The sequence below is a fragment of the Vespa crabro genome, chromosome 8 (genome assembly GCF_910589235.1).
Source record: "Vespa crabro chromosome 8, iyVesCrab1.2, whole genome shotgun sequence".
In the NCBI taxonomy this organism is placed as follows: Eukaryota; Metazoa; Arthropoda; class Insecta; order Hymenoptera; family Vespidae; genus Vespa; species Vespa crabro.
In genome coordinates this window covers 8,924,132-8,943,833 of record NC_060962.1, presented here as the reverse complement: position 1 = coordinate 8,943,833, position 19,702 = coordinate 8,924,132, and the positions used below count along the sequence as shown (strand labels likewise).

At 36.9% G+C, this 19,702-nt stretch overlaps 1 protein-coding gene and 1 long non-coding RNA gene across 2 annotated transcripts in view; one reads left to right on the top strand and one right to left on the bottom strand.

Moving 5' to 3' along the window:
* Positions 1 to 19,702, bottom strand: part of LOC124426212 — a 56,833-nt gene that overhangs the window by 26,216 nt on the left and 10,915 nt on the right. The window contains exons 2-3 of the mRNA XM_046967622.1: positions 9,981 to 10,050; positions 6,436 to 6,917 (exon numbers count right to left, since the gene is read on the bottom strand). Of these exons, the coding sequence (XP_046823578.1) occupies positions 6,436 to 6,899 (464 nt within the window). The 5' untranslated portion in view covers positions 6,900 to 6,917; positions 9,981 to 10,050. The remainder of the gene's footprint in view (positions 1 to 6,435; positions 6,918 to 9,980; positions 10,051 to 19,702) is intronic.
* LOC124426217 lies at positions 1,504 to 18,342 on the top strand. Its single transcript, XR_006942670.1, has 3 exons — positions 1,504 to 5,168; positions 13,962 to 17,477; positions 18,240 to 18,342. It is a non-coding gene; the product is annotated as an uncharacterized LOC124426217 (long non-coding RNA).

Below are 19,702 nucleotides of genomic sequence, written 5' to 3'. Positions count from 1 at the left end.
TATTTTTTACTTATTCTTTTAATAAATCTTACGTTCTTTACTTCTCTCTCTATCTCTCTTTCTCTGTCTTTCTCTCTGTCTGTCTGTCTGTCTGTCTGTCTGTCTTTCACGAGATGTAGACTCAAACTATTACCTCTTATATATGTAGATCGTAAAAATATTGTTCATAAACCTCAGTTTCCTATCGTGTGACAGTCGGAGTAAGGGAGACAGACGAGTCGGTGACCGCAGGAGCTAGGCGGCCTGATATCAAAATTGAAATTCCATGATCGAAAGATCGGATTACTAGGACTCAAGTACGACAGAGACAGATATGTGTGTGTGTGTGTGTGTGTGTATTTATGCACATACAGTCATACGAAGGAAGATGTTATTGATTCCATCCAAATCTCAATCTTCCTATCCGGTAGAAATTTTATTTTAACGACAGATTCTTTATATGTTCTTGGAGATATTAAATCGCCGAAAATGAAAAAAAAAATATATATATATATATATGTATAAGTATAATTTACATTATATATATATATATATATAGAAATAACTTTAAATAAAAGAATATATATATATAGATATAGATATATACATATATGAGTGTGTGTGTGTATAAAAATCGTATCTATTTATATATATAAATAGATAAGGTTCATACGTCGTTCCCAACTTTAACAGCAAATCGTAACTGGCTATAACACGAGAATCGATCGGTTGGTCGGTAGGTCTGTTGAAAAAAGATTCAAACACTATTAAAGTAATCTTATTATTAGCAGACTATATGTAAACTTTTATTATACAACCTTGTACCGAACTGCGCGATTATAAATTCAATATATATATATATATATATATACATATATTTATATAGCCGCATGAATTAAAGAAAAGAAGAAAAAGATAGAAAGATGAAGAAAAAAAAAAGAAAGGAAGGTAATGAAAGATGATTAATGAAAATATAATATCGTCAATTCTAATATTTTCTCAAATATAACCTCGTAATGGTTTGACGAGCGAGGTGATTATCAATTAGCAAACATACGAGTTAGATTAGTAAATTCAAAGTACTTGCGCGTATATACTATTGTATGTACACATACATCTGTCTATTTACTTTTACTATACAATGTTGTTAGAAGAAATGACCAAGCAGTGCTGCCACGTAGCGGTCAATTCGTCAAACTCGATCGCGGCAATGTGTCAAAGTCACGTGGTCTTGGCTGCACTTCTGGAGGAGACTGCACGATTGGAACACACATATACGCATTCATACACACAAATAGGCCATATGTCTCTGTGTATATGCATATATATATATATATATATGTATATATACACATCATATATATATGCACTTTCTATTTACGTGTAATATGTCAGCGCAACACGCTTGTGTGCTAACTCGATGACGTAACTACGAATCGCCACGCTTGTTCTAGTCGCGTTTTCGCTTCCCATTGGCGCGGTCACGTTGACATTTCGAATATTTTCTATTTCTAAAAAAAAAAAAAAAAAAAAAAAAAAAAAAGAAAAAAAAAAGAAAAAAAAAGAAAAAAAAAAGGAAAAAAAAAAGAAACACTTAAGTACATATCCGTTTTATCAAATACCCGCCGAGTTGGCAAATTTATTCAAATATTTAAAAAAAGCAAAATAAAGAGGAAACAGAAAAGGAAAGGAAAGGAAAGAAAAGAAAAATGATTCGATAAAAAATTGTCGTTGAAACGAACGAGGTCAAAGAGATTGCTTCATCGAAAACATTTTTCAGAGACATTAAGAGAACAGGAAAAAGGAGAGAGAAAAAAAAGAAAAGACTAATTACTATCGCAAGTAAGAAGAGATTCGAGATATGAGATTAAAGAGCTAATTTGTTAGATTGTTAGATGTTCCTCCGTGAGATCTCGTAAAACAGACGGAAGTTATGTTCCATCGTTAGACACTTTTCCCAACCGCAAAGTATCCTTTCATCGCATAGATCTTTCTTTTCTTTTCTCTTTTCTGTTTGTTTGTTTGTTTTCTTTTTTTTTTTTTTTCTTTTTATGTCTTTCCTCTTCCTCTTCCTCGTCGTCGTCGTCGTTCTCTTCGTCGTTGGAGGGCGTCGTTGAACGAACCATAACCGAGAGGAAAAGGGTAAAGAAGAAGAGAAAAGAGAAGAGATGAAAAGAGAAGAGATGAAAAGAGAAAAAGTGAAGATAAAAAGGAATCTCACGTGGCGTGCACCGAATCTCGACTTTGCGATCTACGCCGTTGCGATGTCGGTTAATTAAATGTTACGCAATCGTCGTTGGCGATGATGTTATCGCGTATTACGCCCGGTAATCGCCAGTTGGAAGACTGTTTTTTTTTTCCGACGTTTATTTTTGTCGTCTTTTTTTCTTTTTTCCTTTTTTTTTTTTTTATTCTTTTTTTTTCCTTCTTTAACGGTGAACTTCGATATAGACGTACGAAGAAAAAAATTGTTTGAAAATAATTTGGAACATTAGAAATATCAAAGCTTTCCCTTTAAACTCTATTTTCATCCTCGGATTCCTCCCCTTTAACGGGAATATATCTCGCTCATTGCATAACTCTTACATTGCCATTTTTATCGCGGTGAAAAAAAAAAAAGAAAAAAAGAAAAAAAGAAAAAAAGAAAGAAAGAATGAAAAATCAGTAAATGAAAAGTGTTCTTACGGATATTTTGAACGAAGGATCGATTTTTCCCTTGGCGATTGACAATTGAAAGTAAACGATATATCTGTACATTGACATGGATTGATTATTATACGAGTATATAATAAATATACTTAATAAAAATAATAATCGTAAGGTCGATTATTAATTAATTCTCTTTTAATCATGATAATCAAGAAATTATCCTCGTAGTCGTGGATCGTAACATTCGAGAAGCCAACTCCCGCGAGACGTGGGTGCCTTTGTTTTCTCCCCCAATGTCGAGGAGGAAGAGATGAAGGTGGAGTAGGAGGAGGAGAAGGTGGAGGAGAGATGGTGGTGGAACGTTTCTGTGCGCCATTAACGAAGCAGACGAGCGGAGCAAAGCAGAAGCTAATAGATCTGATTCGATATCGCGAAGCAGCAAGAAGGGTTCCGCAAGCGAGCGAGCGAGTAAGCATAGCTATAGCTCGACTATCGTGGCTTCTCTCTCCTTTTCTTCTTCTCTTCCTTCTTCCTTCTCTCTTTTCCCTTACATCCCTTTCACTATTCTCTCTCTCTCTCGCTCTCTGTCTTCCTTCTTCTCCTCCTATAATTCTTCAACCCCGTCTCTTACAGTAAGAGGTACAGTGTAGTAATTTAGAGGAGGACCCTCGCGCCTCGACTCGACCGAGCGAGACCTCGAAGAAGGCTAAGTTCGTTCTCAAGGTAAAGAAGAAACTTAGAAGACGGAAGTCGGAAGACTCTTCTGCTACTACTACTACTACTACTACTACTACTACTACTACTACTACTACTACTACTACTAGTATTGTTACTGCTGCTTGTTGGTTGATGCTATAGTGCTAGTGCTGCTGCTAGTGCTCCTGCTGCTGTTAGAAATTACGTTCAACCGAGTAGACGACCGAAGAAAGAAGAATGAATCGGTCGCAACAACCGTTAATGGTTACTTTCCTTTTACTCCTTTGAAAGGCTTAGAAAGATCAAAACTAGAGATATTATTAAAAGATACTATTATCATGATTCCTCCATTTTCCAACTTCCTCGTTTAGAAAAGATTTATCCGATTAGATCATCTCGATCATTTCTATTATTAAATGATAAATAACGATTAACTATCTGATACGATAAGAACTAATAAAATGTATATCGATAAAAGTGTAATCTATGTAAAAGAATATTTTTTTTTAAATTGCATCGATTACGATTCGATCGTGTAACTTAAAGAACGGAGGATTTCGACGAAGTCGAAAGTCGTTCAATGTTGTGATTTCGTTCGATGGACGACGAGAAAAAGAAAGCAGGAAAAAAAAAGAAAAAGAAAAGAAAAAGAAAAGAAAAAAATAAGCCAATAAGACGTCAAAAGGTGTTGTCGAGACTAACGTAAAGGTGAGAAGGACGTAAGGAGTCCGGACACGAAGGTAAGTATCTGGATTGATCGAGGTTGGGGTGGGTCGGGGTCGAGGCCGAGTCTAGCTGCTAGCTGACCGGCTGGCTCCTTTTATCGATCCACTTTTGATGTACCCCTAAAGTGCACTAGAATTGAGAGATACAGTTGATATGGTTAACCCTTTGAAAGATTCAACAAAAGATACAATGCTAAGGGATCATTGGTTAACCTCAGCCAAGGGTGACTTATCTTATAGTCAAAAATCCCCAAAGAGATAACGAAAGTTAGCAAACCCTGCTTGGATACTAAATCAATAGATATTAAATTTAACACCACGTAAATTTCTATTCGTTAATCGACTAATATTATTTATTGAAATAATATTTTGATAAAATATTTTCAACCGATATGAGAATAATAATCGACGATTACTTCGTGTTCTAAGTAACGTTGTAAATACATATTTCCGGTATAAATCATTGTTGTTAAAAATCCACGACGTACGAAAATAGAAAGAGAGAGAGAGTGAGAGAGAGAGAGAGGGAGGGAGGGGGAGAGAGAGGGAAGAGCAAAGTCCAACACGCAATAATTTTCTGGCAATGAATTTTGTCGCGAAGCGAAATGAGCTTTTAGCAATTTCGGTGAGTAAGTACTTGATGTTTTTGTACCCGACGTTGTAAAATTATTCGTTTCGCTTGATTATAACCTACGTTTCTAACAGATTTATTAAGTTGTACGGACCAAAATACGTATTACTAAATCGAGCTTTAAAGACGACATTTAATGAATTAAATCGTCGCTTAATTGTAACGTAGATGGTATAAGAAATAAAAAATTGATATATGAAGGCAAATCAAGCATGCATGTTGCAGTCATGCAGTAAAGTTAGGTACCACGCGAAAGTAAATCTCACGAAGAGGAGAAAAAAAAAAAAAAGAAAAAAGAAAGAAGAAAAAAAATTTTGATATCATATTTTATTCTAGTCTAGACAATCAAAACGTTGGACGAATCGGACCCCTCAGTTATTTTCCATCCGCCACGTAAGAAGCTCTATAAAAACTCAACGAGGACTCTACGACGATTGACCCTGACCTATCCCCACGTATAAATGTCGTAAAAGATCTCGAGACACGAGGTACGAAAAGGCGCTCCATCGTGAAAGAAAGTCGTGTAAGCGATAACAAAGCTGCCATTATATTCGCTTCGTTGTTTCTCTCTCTCGTTCTCTTTCGATGTGTTTACGAACGTACGCGAAGACCTTTCGATATTTCTCCCTCGACTTCTCTTATACATGGTCGATGCAATCGCCTTTCAAAAGCGAGTAGGAACTTTACTCTGTTGCAACACTTGGCACTTTCGCCATTAGATTTGGCACTTGTACTTTTCCCGTCGTTCAAACGCGATCTTGTGTCTTCTCTAATAGACACGATTACTTTATTTTTCTTTTTTTTTTTTTTGTTTTTTTTTTTTCTTTTTAAGGAAAACGAAAAAAAAAAAGAAAAGAAAAAAAAATTCGTCAAATCTATACGCACAAGAGTATACACATGCGTATCCTGCGCGTTTATTTGACGATCGCTTATACGTAAAAAGATAAATATTATTTCGAGATCTATCTGGTTTTGATTGCAAATGATATAAAAGCGGGAATACGTCGAAGTATTATAAGCCAAGACAAACTAATATGTATTTATAAATCATTATCGCAATTCCGTTGTGTAACTTAGTTGGTAATACGTTTTTGTCTCTCTTGTCCTAGATAGTCCAAGACTTGATATAACAGATATATCATTAGCTAGATTGATCGAGACGCAATTAAAGAACTAAATCAAATCCTTATGATCTGTATCGATTCAAGTAAAAGTAACGGGCATATGTATTGTTATAAAATCCATTTTAACGATGACGATTATGATCATATAATAAATAACGATATAAGGAATCGTCCAAGTGATATCTAATAAATTGAAAATAAGGAAAGTAAAGAGATACGGGTTAGGGATTCTTCATTCTTGACGTTTTCGACATGAATTTATAGACCGTGTTTGTACGATGTTGCAGTCATGCAGTAAAGTTAGGTACCACGCGAAAGTAAATCTCACGAAGAGGAGAAAGATAAGAGAAAGAAGGAGAAGAGAGAGAGAGAGAGAGAGAGAGAGAGAAAGAGAGAGAGAGAAAGAGAGAGAGAAAGGGAGATTCGATATAACGTGGCATCTGGTGCGAGAGCGAAGAGGCCTGAGGTTAAAGACCGAGCCAGCAGAACCGAATTAGAAAGGTGCTCTCGGATGACCTTTGAACTCTCTCTATCTCCATCTTTCGATCTGCCTGCCCCCGCCTCCCTCTACTACTCTTGCTTAACTTAAGCTCGCAACTTGGCCGAAGGAGTGAGAACTTGGTTCCCTTACCTCTTAAGACTGGCGTGTTTCGCACCGTTTAGAATTTTGTTCTTCCGATCGCTACCGACCGTACTCGCGTCGCTGTCGATGCTGTAAAGACTGTCGTCCTTGGTTACCCTCGTTGAATTATGAAGGGTAGACTTCTTCGTTAATGTACCATTGTGCTTCGGACTTTCCGAAGGCAAAGGGTGTTGTTGCTGATGACGATCCATCGAGCTCGGCTGTTGATCCTCGATTCTGCTTGACACTATCATAATTCTAGTTCCGTCTACGAGCTTTTTCGGTGAGGTCGTTGGAACGGAAATGTTTATGGAAGAGGAGGCAGCCGTAGTCTTTTGTCGAATCGGCTGCTGTTCTCGAGGACTCTTTTGTATCCTGCTCGCGTTCCGATAATTTCCCTGAGTCTTTTGATGATTTTGATTCGGTTCTCCAGGCGGTGGTTTGTCCTCCGTTGGTAACATATACGACAACATTGTCCTTTGGACTTTCGCCTGCAAAACAAAACGATCGATTATGAATCAATAATAATCGACGAAGATTTCACTTAGCCGTGCAACCGACGATATGTTTCCTTCCGTATCTCTACGCTTTTCTTATTTTGCCTCTCTCTCTCTCTCTCTCTCTCTACCTCATATAATATATAGATATGTATACGTATATACGTACATACGATCACGAGTAATGGGAAGTCTCGCCAAGTTGTACGTACATACGAATACTTGATACCGTGCAACGGCATTGTCTCTCTATGTCGTGTAATGATGCACATTCGTGCACAAGATCGTGCGATGGAGAAAGGTCGTGATGGTGGTTATTATTTGTACGTACCTACGTATCAAATGGTTGATTCAACTGCCGCGATTATATTTATCGTTCCCGTAATAATCGAATAATCGTATAATACATCACTTAATTCGTTGTTATTTAAATCTTACCAAATTAAATCCGATTTCATCGAACGATTGGACGATATAAAATTTTTATTTTAATTGGCAATCTAAGCTAATTAAAATTGCGTTCGATGTCCCAAGAAATTTTTCTGGTGCAAACAAGTTTAGACCGTCATCTCCTCGTAGTTATCCTTTTCGTCGCCTCTTTGAGAATTTAACCCAGAAGTTGCACGTCATCATCCGATTAAATGCGTTAGAATGCACTACGACGGGACGATCGACGGTCATTCGAGGATTACCGTTACGATGTTGAACCGATTAATGCTAATAACGTAACGCGATCGGATCACACGGTGACGTTTGATACGGGACTTGAAATAAATCGTATGTCTTTTAATAAAATTACAGCAAAATATATCAGGATATAGCATATATAATATATATGTTCTTCTAGATAAACATTTTATTAAATATAATTTTTTTTTTTTTTTTTTTTTTTTTTTTTTAATGGAACTTGAACTACCTTGAAATACCAGTGTTATGGTCAATGAATTTCTCCGGGTATGGACCAACCCGAGTACACGAATAAAAACATACGGTTTATGTAAATGAAAAAAAAAAAAAAAAAAAAAAAAGGAAAGTAAAAAAACTAAGGTCACCTTGAAATCTCGGAAGGACGTTCATCCAGAAAAAATTTGTGACCGACGTAGGATGTCCTAGCGCATCCCTTTCCCCGTTCCACGAAACAAAATAGATTTCATTTGAAATATTCAGATTTCATTTCTCAAACAAACTATAGTTCAGGAAATGTTATAATTGCACATGGAACTTCGGAATAGGATAACCCTGTATATATCGGGACTCTCTTTGATTCTTCAGTTCTGTTACTCTTTGATTCTTTAGCTCTGACTGTGCCTCTTTTCTGTTCCTAAACAAAGACCATTCGTACGTCCGTCCATTCGCATTATCTTGTCTTGCATTCGTTCACACAGAATCATACAACACACAGAACGCGCGTGCGCGCACACACAAAAACATTCTTCCCACGTGCTACTCGTCGTTCTTCTAATATCCTCCGCTATCAAAATCTATCGTTTCTTTGTAACAATCTTTGTTCACATCACGCTTTCTCTAAACACTCCTTTATCCTGCACCATGTACCATGTACCATACATACATATATACATACATACATACGTATGTGCTTCCTTTCGTTTGTACTCCATTTTTTTTTTTTTTTATGCACCCCTACGAAATAACGTAACCGCAATCGGATCACTCGAACGGTGACGTTTTCTAAAATATATTGAAAACTCTTCCAAGCTTTTTAGATGAAGATTTGCATTGAAAAGAAAAGAAAAGAAAAGAAAAGCAATACATAAATAAATAAAACGCAAAAAAAAAATCTCGGTAAAGCTTTGCATATAAGATTTACTTCACGGTACGTCGTTACGTAAGTATCGCGTTCACGACGTAATCTCTCGACGTTTTTCCGCCTCTTAATATTTTTCATCTACTACTTCTAGTTGCAAACGTAGATAGAAAAGAGGAAAGAAAGATACGTTTACTACGAGAACGTACGTGGCAAAGAACCGGTGTCGAAGGAGTGCGACGCAAAACCCGAACGAAAGGTTGTCAGAGTAATGGCAGCCTGACTTGGCTGCTCATACATATACCTACTCTACTACTATACTTTAAACTCTCTATCTGCTTCTAGTCCGCTCCACTAATTCCGCTCGAACTCCCCGCCGCATCATCATTTCCGCAAGAGTCGCGAAACTTCTCTTTCATTAAAATCGTCGTCGTAGTCATTATTATTAGTGTCGAGATTACAATATTCTCTTTTAACATAATCAGACAATTTTTTTTTAAACTGATCCATTTTATGGATCCTTAATCCTTCTACCAATGTTTCTCAACGAATATGTATCTTACGGCGTTCAATTTTTAATCAATTTTATCCGTCTAACTTTGTTTTTCACTTGTTCTCGTAAGAACATTATCGTAAGACGATATTATACGATAACGTTTATATCTTTAAAATAATATCGAGCAGCTGCTAGTCCAGTAATATAATCGGGTTTTTGAAAAATTCTATATAATAAATATTTCGATCGTGATACCGTTATAAACAAATTTATTCACAGTTTAAATATTCGTCGAGTTGGTCCTGCTTCTTTCTATATTTTTCAAGTAATTGAAGAAAGGAAGATTTTGGCTTCATTAAAATGCGAAGTATAAAATGAAAATTAGTGTATACACAAATCACGTTTAATCTTCGTTAAGATCTCTTTTTCTCTCTCTCTCTCTCTATCTTTCTCTCTCTCTTTTTCTCTCTTTGCTCGCTGTCTTGGCATAATTATCTAGTATTTTGTGGAAATCGGGATCGAGCGTGCATGTAAATGGAAAGTAAGAAGAGAAATACTACCACTATTACTACTGGTTGGGGAATATTGTAAGACTCAAGAAAATACCGTAATCATGCAAATCTCTTTCTTTCTTTTATTTCCTTTCTTACACGTGGGTACGATTCTCTCTTTCGCCTGTTCATTGCTACGGTCGATTTTAGTTAGAGGTCAGACCAGAGAGAAAGAGAGAGAGAGAAAAGGAGAAAAAAAAATAGAGAGAAAAATTTTTATTTGTTTCAAGTTCTTGCGAACTTACCCGTAAAGCGAGTTATTCCGGAAGTGACGATTCGTAGGTGCGTCTGATGATGGAGCAGCATCGGGATCGTCTATGAGAAAGAGAAATCAAAACTATCAGTAACACATACATATCCGTGAGATATAACATGATAAAGTATATATATATATATATATATATATATATATATATATATATAATCTTGATCCTTAAAGTATCAAGTTCCTTTGTCGACCCGGAGAATGCAAAATAAATGATGTTAATCCGCATTTAAAAATTTATTTAAGGTCTGATGCATCTTGATGAACTTGAAAAGAATGAAAAAAAAAACAAAAGTAAAACAACAACAATAACAACAACAACAACGTCATCGTTGTTCCTTGTTAGCGTCGTCGTCGTCGTCGTCTCGAAAAAATCTATTACTCTGGACTTAAACGAACCTTGTGTACACTACTAAGCTTTAGCTTCTTTTCTTTCTTTTTTTTTTTTTTTCAATGACGAAGGAGAAGACGAAATAAAAGAGAAGAGTCTAGGAAAACGGGAGGCAGAAAGGGGAGAGAGAGAGAATGATCTCGTCGTATGAATAGGCACCTGTTTTCGCAGACAGGTGATGCTACATACATGCATGCATATATGTATGCATGTATGTATGCATGTATGTATGTATGTACATCTTTCTCTTCTCGAGCAAACGCGTGAGAAACCGAGAGAGGTCGATGACACCTGGTAAACGTTCTCTCTCTCTTTCTCTTTCTCTCTCTCTCTCTCCTTTTATATATTTTTTTACTGATTGTAAGAATGAAAAATGCCGAAGGGACGAAGAGATCGGTTCGATCTCGGTGGAGCCAGGAGCAATGTCAAAAAATCAGGTTGCGTTTGCGAAAAAACGAGTACCTGTAAAAGAATGACAAGAAAGAAGGAAAGAAAGAAAGAAAGAAAAAGAAAAAGGGAAAAGACAAAGAAGAGACTCTTTTCGTTGGTCTCGCGTTTCATCATCTTTATCCTTTTTCCTTTTCTTTTTTTTTCTTTTTTTTTTCTTTCACGTTTTCTTCCTCTTGGATCCAAGCCATGAAAATAATGAGTTGTTTCTCCGGGGTTGCAATCGATTCGTAGGGTACTTTGTGCATTTCGTAAGTACCCACGATAAACGGTATCATCGTATTATCTAGTTCCTGGCATGATTCAGCTTTAAGTTTAACCGCCGAACGAACGTTAGCCGGTCTCGGGTCGATCGCCCGGAAGAAAAGCAGATGCTCGTGCCGCAAAGCGATCCGGTTTTTCTTCATAAGTTATTTAATATAAAGCCGAGCAACGAATGATCGAATGAATCGTGATATCGTTCGAAGCTCATAGAATCAGGATATGATCTAAGAGAGAGAGAGAGAGAAAGAGAGAGATAGAAAGAGACAAAGAGAATTGCAAAAGGAAAAGTTTATAATATACGTTAACACGTTTTGACTTTGATCCTCTCGTCGTACGATATATTATATCGTAACGTGTTGTACCCTCTGCGTGGGACGATAATTTCGTTGCTAAGAAAACGAACGGAAAGCCGCCCTCGCTCTCGATTCCAGGACGATAAAGCGTAGGACGAATTACGAGGCGCGCTACGCTAGCCTGGTTTCTCTCTGAAGCCGACTCTCCGTTCACTGCTGTTGCGATTACGATGCAATGATGCAATGTTCTCGAGTGTACCGGGGCCACTAAATTGATAAATTTGCATGCCTCGCCGTCTCCTCTTGCAGCGTGTGCTCGAGAGAAAAAGAGAAGGAAAGAGACAGACAGACAGAGATATTGCGAAGGCTGTTAAGAAGAAATGAAATTTTATAGCGTCTTCTTAGAGTCAATTCTTCTTTTTTTTATTATTTATTTCTCTCTCTCTCTCTCTCTCTCTCTCTCTCTCTCTCTCTCGTCGTTTGATGCACTAGTGCGTAATCTCTCTAATAAAATTTATAATATAATATTATATATTTGAAGTTATACGAAATAATGTCTATTATAATATAGAACATAAATGGATGACGAGAAGAAAAAAGAACAAAAATGAGAGAGAGAGAGAGATCAAAAAATTATAAATTAGGTTATAAATCGAGGAGAATGACGAGGGAACGAGCGTGAATCATCATCATTGGTTGCCACGAACATTTTGCTTCCGTCCCGCTCGTTGTTGCAGGTAGTTTATTACGATGACGATTCATCGCTTCATAATATCTCGTCGAGCTCTCGTTGATCGACGCAGTTACGTACTTAGAGACAACACGTGACAGCTTCGTTAGAAATGAACACGCGTCGCTAGTGATTTCCCATTGTTATTTTTATATTGTTTTTCCTTGTGTTTAAATCTTTGCGAGGACACGTTAACCAGAATTATCTTTCGATTATTTGAGATTCTTATCATTGGATTCTAGACCTCGTTTTGTACGTTGCTTGATTCAACGATGAAACAACACAACGAGCGTAGGCTGACCGACTTGACGGACTTTCACGTTCTTATAATCTGTCAAGAAAGATAGAGAGAGAGAGAGAGAGAGAGAGAGAAAACTTACAATGATGACTTTTAGTAAGTACGACGTTGTTCTCTGATCATTGTCCGTCGGCGACTATACGACATTGACTCTATTATCTCTTTACGATTGTCTCTCCATACGATAATAACAATGACGTTCTTTACGCGCTGACAGCTCCTTAAATAAAGTCCCTTTTCGTATATATATTTATCTTCTCGGTACATGTATGTGTAAGTAGAGATAAATAGAGAGAGAGAGAGAGAGAGAGAGAGAGAGAGAGAGAGAGAGAAAGACATACGAGAGATTCGAGTCATACTAAACTAGCGTGGAAATTGAATAAATGAGGAAATTAAAGTCCATTAATCAATGTAAGTTCTTCGAAGATCCCACGGTTAAAGAGACATGAGATATCTACATACATTTCATTTTCTTCTCTTTTTATCTTTCTCTCTCTCTCTCTCTCTATCTATCTATCTATCTCTATCTCCGTGTCTCTCTGTCTCAATCTCTTTCATTTCTCTTCTTCTTTCCGGCTACGAGTAATGTAACGTTACTTTGAACGAGATTTCCGGCAGCGTGACTTCCTGTGCCTAACCGTTTGGTACGAGTTCGCGATCTTACTCTTTCGTGACTCGGACAACGAAGAGAAAGAAAAAAAAAAAAAAAAGAAAGGAAGAAGAAGAAGAAAAAGACAATGTAGATATTATTGCGGAAGAGAGAAATTTCCAAACGTTATTTTCTCTGGCATAAAAATATCAAGAGACCCTACTTGAAAGATTGGAGCGAGTCTAGAACCAAGGAAAAACGAGCACGACGGCAAAAATATGAGAAAAGAGAGAGAAAGAAGAGAGAGACACACACACACAGAGAGAGAGAGAGAGAGAGAGAGAGAGAGAGAGAGAGAGAAAATAACGTAGGAAGCATGATTCTTTCAGGTGACCCGAAGATGGTCGCGCGACTCGACGCGGAAGTGTATTCCTCGAGAAGAGTCTTCTTAACCTCTTTTTCGGTCTTTCGAGTGTCTGAACGATTAGTCATTCCTTAAAGAAAGAAACGAAAAAAAAATAAAAAAGAAAAGAAAAAGAAGTAACGACACAATTAAACGTTCTCAAGGAGAACAACTTTACGGTAAAAGAGTAGGACAAAACGGCTTTTTATGGTTAACGTTATTACGAGTTTTGAGATCGGAAGGATGTCGGTGGAAGGAGCATCTGGACCATTTTCTCTTCTCTCTCATCGTCAAATAATTTGTAATAAAATATATTGATTCAGATAGCCTAAACAATTGTCGTAATGATTGAATTTAATTACGAGGGCGTCGAAATGGATGCTGTGTGTGACTCTGGAACATTTATTTTTTCCTTCATACGAACGATCAAATAAACACAATCGATTTACATCACATTTTCATCACGTTAATATTCTTAATATCTTTCTTTCGATAATATATATATATATATATACATATATTTATCGTCTTTTTAAATGATTCCAGATTTAAAGCCAAATCCTAAGTGCTTACGCCTCTGACAAGATCCCATGATACAGCCTGTCTGTCTGTCGTCTGACCGCACGAGACGAAGCTCTGGAACGAATGACCGAAACATTTCTTCGTGAGATACCTTCTCGCCCTCAAACACCACTTCCGGCACGATGATGGCCACGACGAATTTTGGTTACGCCGAAATGCTTTAAAGGGACTTTGACCTTCTTTAAATTCTTCTTAATCATCCCGTTAATCCAAAATATTCTTATTATATCTTAGCCTTGAACTTTAATATTATCCTACATTACGAAAAATGAGTATCATATTTGTCCACGATTTATTTTCTTTTTCCTGATAATTTCAAATCGATTTAATATGCATCATATCGTAAAAATATATATATATATATAATAACATATGTTGTTAATAAAATTATTTATACCTTATATACTTTATACGTATTGTTAATAAAATAAATAAGATGTTATTTTTTTTTCAACTATTAAACACAATAGTAGTTTATCTTCCGGCTTTCGAACAACAATTCTGTTGTTCTCTTTTATTTCATTTTCTTTCCTCTCATTCTCTCTCGACGGACAGTATCCTCGAGAGATTTCAAAGGACCGTCCAGTCATCGAAGCTCTAGCTAGCTAGCTAGCTAGATACCGTGGAGCGCGTGGGTGTTCGTTTTACGCTTCGATCGTTTCGAGCGCGTTTTACGACAATAACGCGTAGTCGGACGAGAGCGTTACAACGGCCTTAGCGTCCCGCGGCGCTCTCGAGAGAGTAAACACGATGTTAAAACCCTTAACGGTTTCACGTCGGGTGTCGCACGGCCCACTCTAAGATTCCTTCGAACCGATCGATTCGTATAATTCATTCAAGAAAAAAAAAAAAAAAAAAAAACAAAAAGAAAAAAAGAAAAAAAGATAACAGTACGAACGGATAATCAACGCTTTCAATCTTACGATTATTTTAATTACTTCGATCTCGATCAATTGATCCAATTTAGATGCAATTATTTAATTGATCCGATTGATGCAATTTTCAATATTTGCAAAACACAAAAAGGAAAACATTCGTAAATGCGTTGACCGTTGATTATAACAAAAACGTGTTGTAACGGAAACGATTTGCAATAGAAAGGATGTGTGCGTGTGTGTGTGTATGTGTGTTTCAGATAGAACAGGATAGAACGTTCCGGTTTCTCTCTACATCCTGTAGAAAGAGAGAAAGAGAGAGAGAGAGAGAGAGAGAGAGAGGCCACCAAAGAGGATTAATAATTACGCTGTAATAATCCCGCTTAAGTGGATGGACCATGGCAGAGCATGCAGGAAGCACGTCTTCTTCTCTGAACGGAGGAGGATATAGCGCATATAACGATAGCTTTCGAACGACGTTTCATCGTTTCCCCGTCACCGGCATTAACGTAACTGTAGTAATCGCGAACCGTAACGCGAATGCCTACTTACATCGCTTCGTTTTCCTTTCCCCCGTTCGATTAGGAGCGTTCCGTTAGTTTCTAAAAATATCAAACTAATGACTTATTGAAATTGTTTGAGCAAGGGTGCCTAAAATCCTTTTTAAATATCGATAAGAAAACAAAGACATTTGTAAATATAAAACAAAAAGAAAGATATATTTGTAGATATAAAAAAAAAAAAAGAAGAAAACAAGAGAAATACTCCTTTATCGTAGAGAATTTTTCTCATTTCTATTTTGTTTTTCTTTTTCATCAATGATATCGTAAAAGGAAGAGTCAAACATGACGATCATAGTTTTTAATCCTTTTGAAAGATAATGTGATCGTCAGAATTCATTCATAAGATTCGATTCTCTTCGAAGTTTATACGATTACAAAAGATTCTTCTTTTTTTATATACATATATATAATACTTGTTTCGTGCGTATGTCAGAAAAAAGAGAGAAAGAGAGGGAGAGAGAGTGGGATAAAAAAAGAAAGGGAAAAGTTGAAAGAAGAGGATTTGCAAGAGCGTGTCGGCGTGCAAAGTAAATACTTATGAGTCTCTCTCTCTCTCTCTCTCTCTCTCTCTCTCTCTCTCTCCCTATCTCCCTCTCTCTCTCTCTCTCTCTCTCTCTTTCACCCCCGGGAATCACTGAGAAGCCGCTATACTGCGCTTAGACGCATAGTACGCATGCACTTATGCACGCGTGCAACAAAGTAAGTAAATACCGTACGTATATACATACATACATACATACATACATATATATATATATATATATAAATGGATACATTCATATATACATACATACATACATAAGCGTAAGAAACGAGTCCTCGGATAATTAGATACCCGATACCTCCACCGTCCTCCGCGGTCAGTTTTGCGGATCTTTCTCTGTGTATATAGCTCTTACCCTAAGGAACTCGACTGCCTTCGTTTGCGTTCTACCTACGCGAAAAAGAGAGACAGGGACAGGGGCAGAGACAGAGACAGAGACAGAGACAGAGACAGAGAGAGAGAGAGAGAGAGAACATCGACGCGATTCGAGTGTCTTCGAGCGTAGGTTTAACGGTGAGGCGGTAAAACGTAACATTAGACGCGCCTCGTTACTAATAATACTTATCCACTGCGACCGGATTAAGTGCACCCGGGTCAGCGATCTTTAGACTGATAGATATTTTGTTTCTACAGGAACAATGAAAAATACATATTATAAATTATTAAGTAAGTACAATATATATATCTTAATTGATTACAAACCCGATAGCGTTAATCGAATTTTCTTCGTTACGAATCGATAATTGAATTATATCAGACGTACATATGTAAGTACTTATTTATTTTAAGTAAGTTACTTATTTATTTTACGTACACATGTATATCTACGTTTCGTAGTATATTTTATTTGTATTAAGACACCAATCTAATCGAGTCGAGACGAAAAGAAATGAAACGAAACTTATACGAATCGTCGTGTAGAATATATATCGATGATTTCTTTTGGACTCGGAATTCTAATCGCTTGATAATTTGTTGTCTCGTCACGAAATAACTGGCCGATCGCCATAATGTTAAAAAATAATGATAATGATTAGGTATTTCCGACGAACGGGTCACTCGTACGGTTCTTCTCGTACGATCTTAGCATTAGAAGTTTTTTCTCTGTTACGTTCATTTATGTGATTATCATTTCTTTCGAATCGATGGAACAAAGTCTTACAAATCGATATTTACACGTAACGTTAATCTCCTTTTGTAGATAGACACGAGACAGACGAGACGTGAAAACGAGAATTTTTTTCGTTCGAAAGAATTGCCTCAGTTATTTTTTTCCCTTTCTCTCTCTCTCTCTCTCTCTCTCTCTCTTTTCTTTTTTTTCTTTCTTTTTCTCTCTTTTTTTTTGCCGTAGGAAAACCTTTGAACACACGCTCTTGTCCTGGAACGCTCACGTAAACGATTCTCGCACGACCCTCGGTTACGAGTCGGCGACCCTTTTCCCTTCCTGCCTTGGCATCGGACGACGATAGGGAAGAACAGTTCGCTAATGTACAAAAGGGTAGGTTTGTTAAAAGGGCCACCTTGCGACATTTGCATTTAAACCCTACACTCGATTCTCGATTTGGCGAATTTTCCATTTTGCGGCCGAGTAATCTAATCGAACCGCATCGAATCTAATCAAATCGAATCCAACTTTGAACGATTGATTTATTATCATATAAGACATATATATATATATATATATATATATATATGCATTTAGATATTACCAATATTTTATATATAAATAAATATTAATATCTCGTGGAATTATTCCGACGTTACTGATTAATCCGATAGTAAAATATTCTTCATTTTTACACAAATAATTAATGAAATATTGAATAAAAATACTATCGTTTATTGTTTATCGACATAAAATATTTGAAATTTCTACGTTACTAGTTACATACGTAACTAATGCCATAGGTATATATCTAAGGTATATATTTGTTTATGATAAATATTATTAAATATATATATATATATATCTGTATGTAAATAAATGTAAATGAAAAAATTGAAGAAAGTATATCGAGATAGGGTAAAATAGGTAACGGGAGGGTACACCCTCTCTAGCCGTACGGATGAACCTGTACGGATTCTGGCAGCTGGTTGGGTGCCAGGAAACGTCTATGCGCCGCGACGTTGTCTGCTGGCATTATGACCCGGAAGATATGCGAGTGAGCACAGAAGCGTCCCCTATCACACCTTCTCTTTCACTCAGACATAGAGTAATATAGATGCGCATACACCTACATGGGACTTTGCTACTTTGTAGAGACGCGTGAAAAGCGATTCTCATCGGGCGTCCACCTTCCTTTCTCTATAACGATGCTCATGAGAGACCATGGGAGAGAAATGAAGAGACAAGGCAAGCCAGCCAGTCAGTCGCCTTTAGGGTTGCTGATCTTCCTAAGATTAAAGGATATTATCGTCAACCAACAATGGTTTATGAGTAAATTAAACATTTTTCCTTCTTTATATATCCATTGTGATATACATACTTATCGTTTTTAAGATATCAAGACAAAACAAAACAAAACAAAAAAGAAGAGGAAAATAACGAAGGAAAAAGAAAATAAGATTTACGCACAGATTACCCACTTAACATTAATTTTATAAATATTTTCAAACAACAAGAATTATTATCGTCATTCATAATAAAAGCAATGAACGTACGACATTTTACGTGTGCACGGATGTATCTAAAAAAGAGAGATTAATAAATTCTTTGAAAACCCACGACATATAAATTATATCTCACGGTATTACGATCATCCTCGGTTTCCGCCTCGAAAGATTTACGATGTGTTAAGCGACGTCATTACGTTATAGCAAGTAACGAAATCAACGAAGAGGATCTTCTTTTGCTCTCTTATACTAATCGTTTCAACGTTCGTTGCCTTCCTTCTTACGCTCTTTCTCCCCCACCCCCCCCCCTCTCTCCTATCCCTCCCTCTCCCTTCTACTTTCGGTTATTCACCAAGGCATCTCTCGTGGAATCTATAAATTCTCTCAAGGCTTATCCTTTACTTTCTGCTTTGTATTAGTACTGCTGCGCGAGAAACACGTGCCTCCTGTTCCTTTTGCCGGTATAATAATTAGTAAGACACGCATAACGAATGGCTGGAATTTTTCCTTATTTTTCTCTTGTATACGTTCTTTTCATAGGTTTTTTTTTTTACGAATATGTCGAGAGAGAAAGAGAGAGAGAAAACGTAAGAAGGGGAAATCGTTGTTACGTTTGCTATAACGAGTCATAAACGAGCTTACATACATACGTACGTATGTACGTACATACATATATATACTTACACACATATTTATCTTACATATTCGTATGCATATCCGTAACGACTCGTTAATCTCGCACGCGACGTAGTGCTGTCGCCTCTAAGCTTGACCTTGAGACACTACCACTCACGATCGGTCACGAGAGACTCCTTTTTCCCACGTTCTATGTTAACCGCTACTACCGCGTTTCGCTTCGTCGAGTACAATTGCTCTCTTTCTCTTTGTGTGCCACCCTCCCTCCCTCCCACCCACCCTCCTACCCTCACCGATTCTTCCTTTCCCTTCATTCTTTCTTTCTTTCTTTCATCGTTCCATTTTCCATATTTATTTTTATATCATTTATTCAATTCGTATTTTTTCTCTATTATCATTGTTACAATTAAATTTCCCTCGGTTCTCATCTATTATTTCTCCAATTTCTCGACTTTCCAACTCGAGTATGTACTC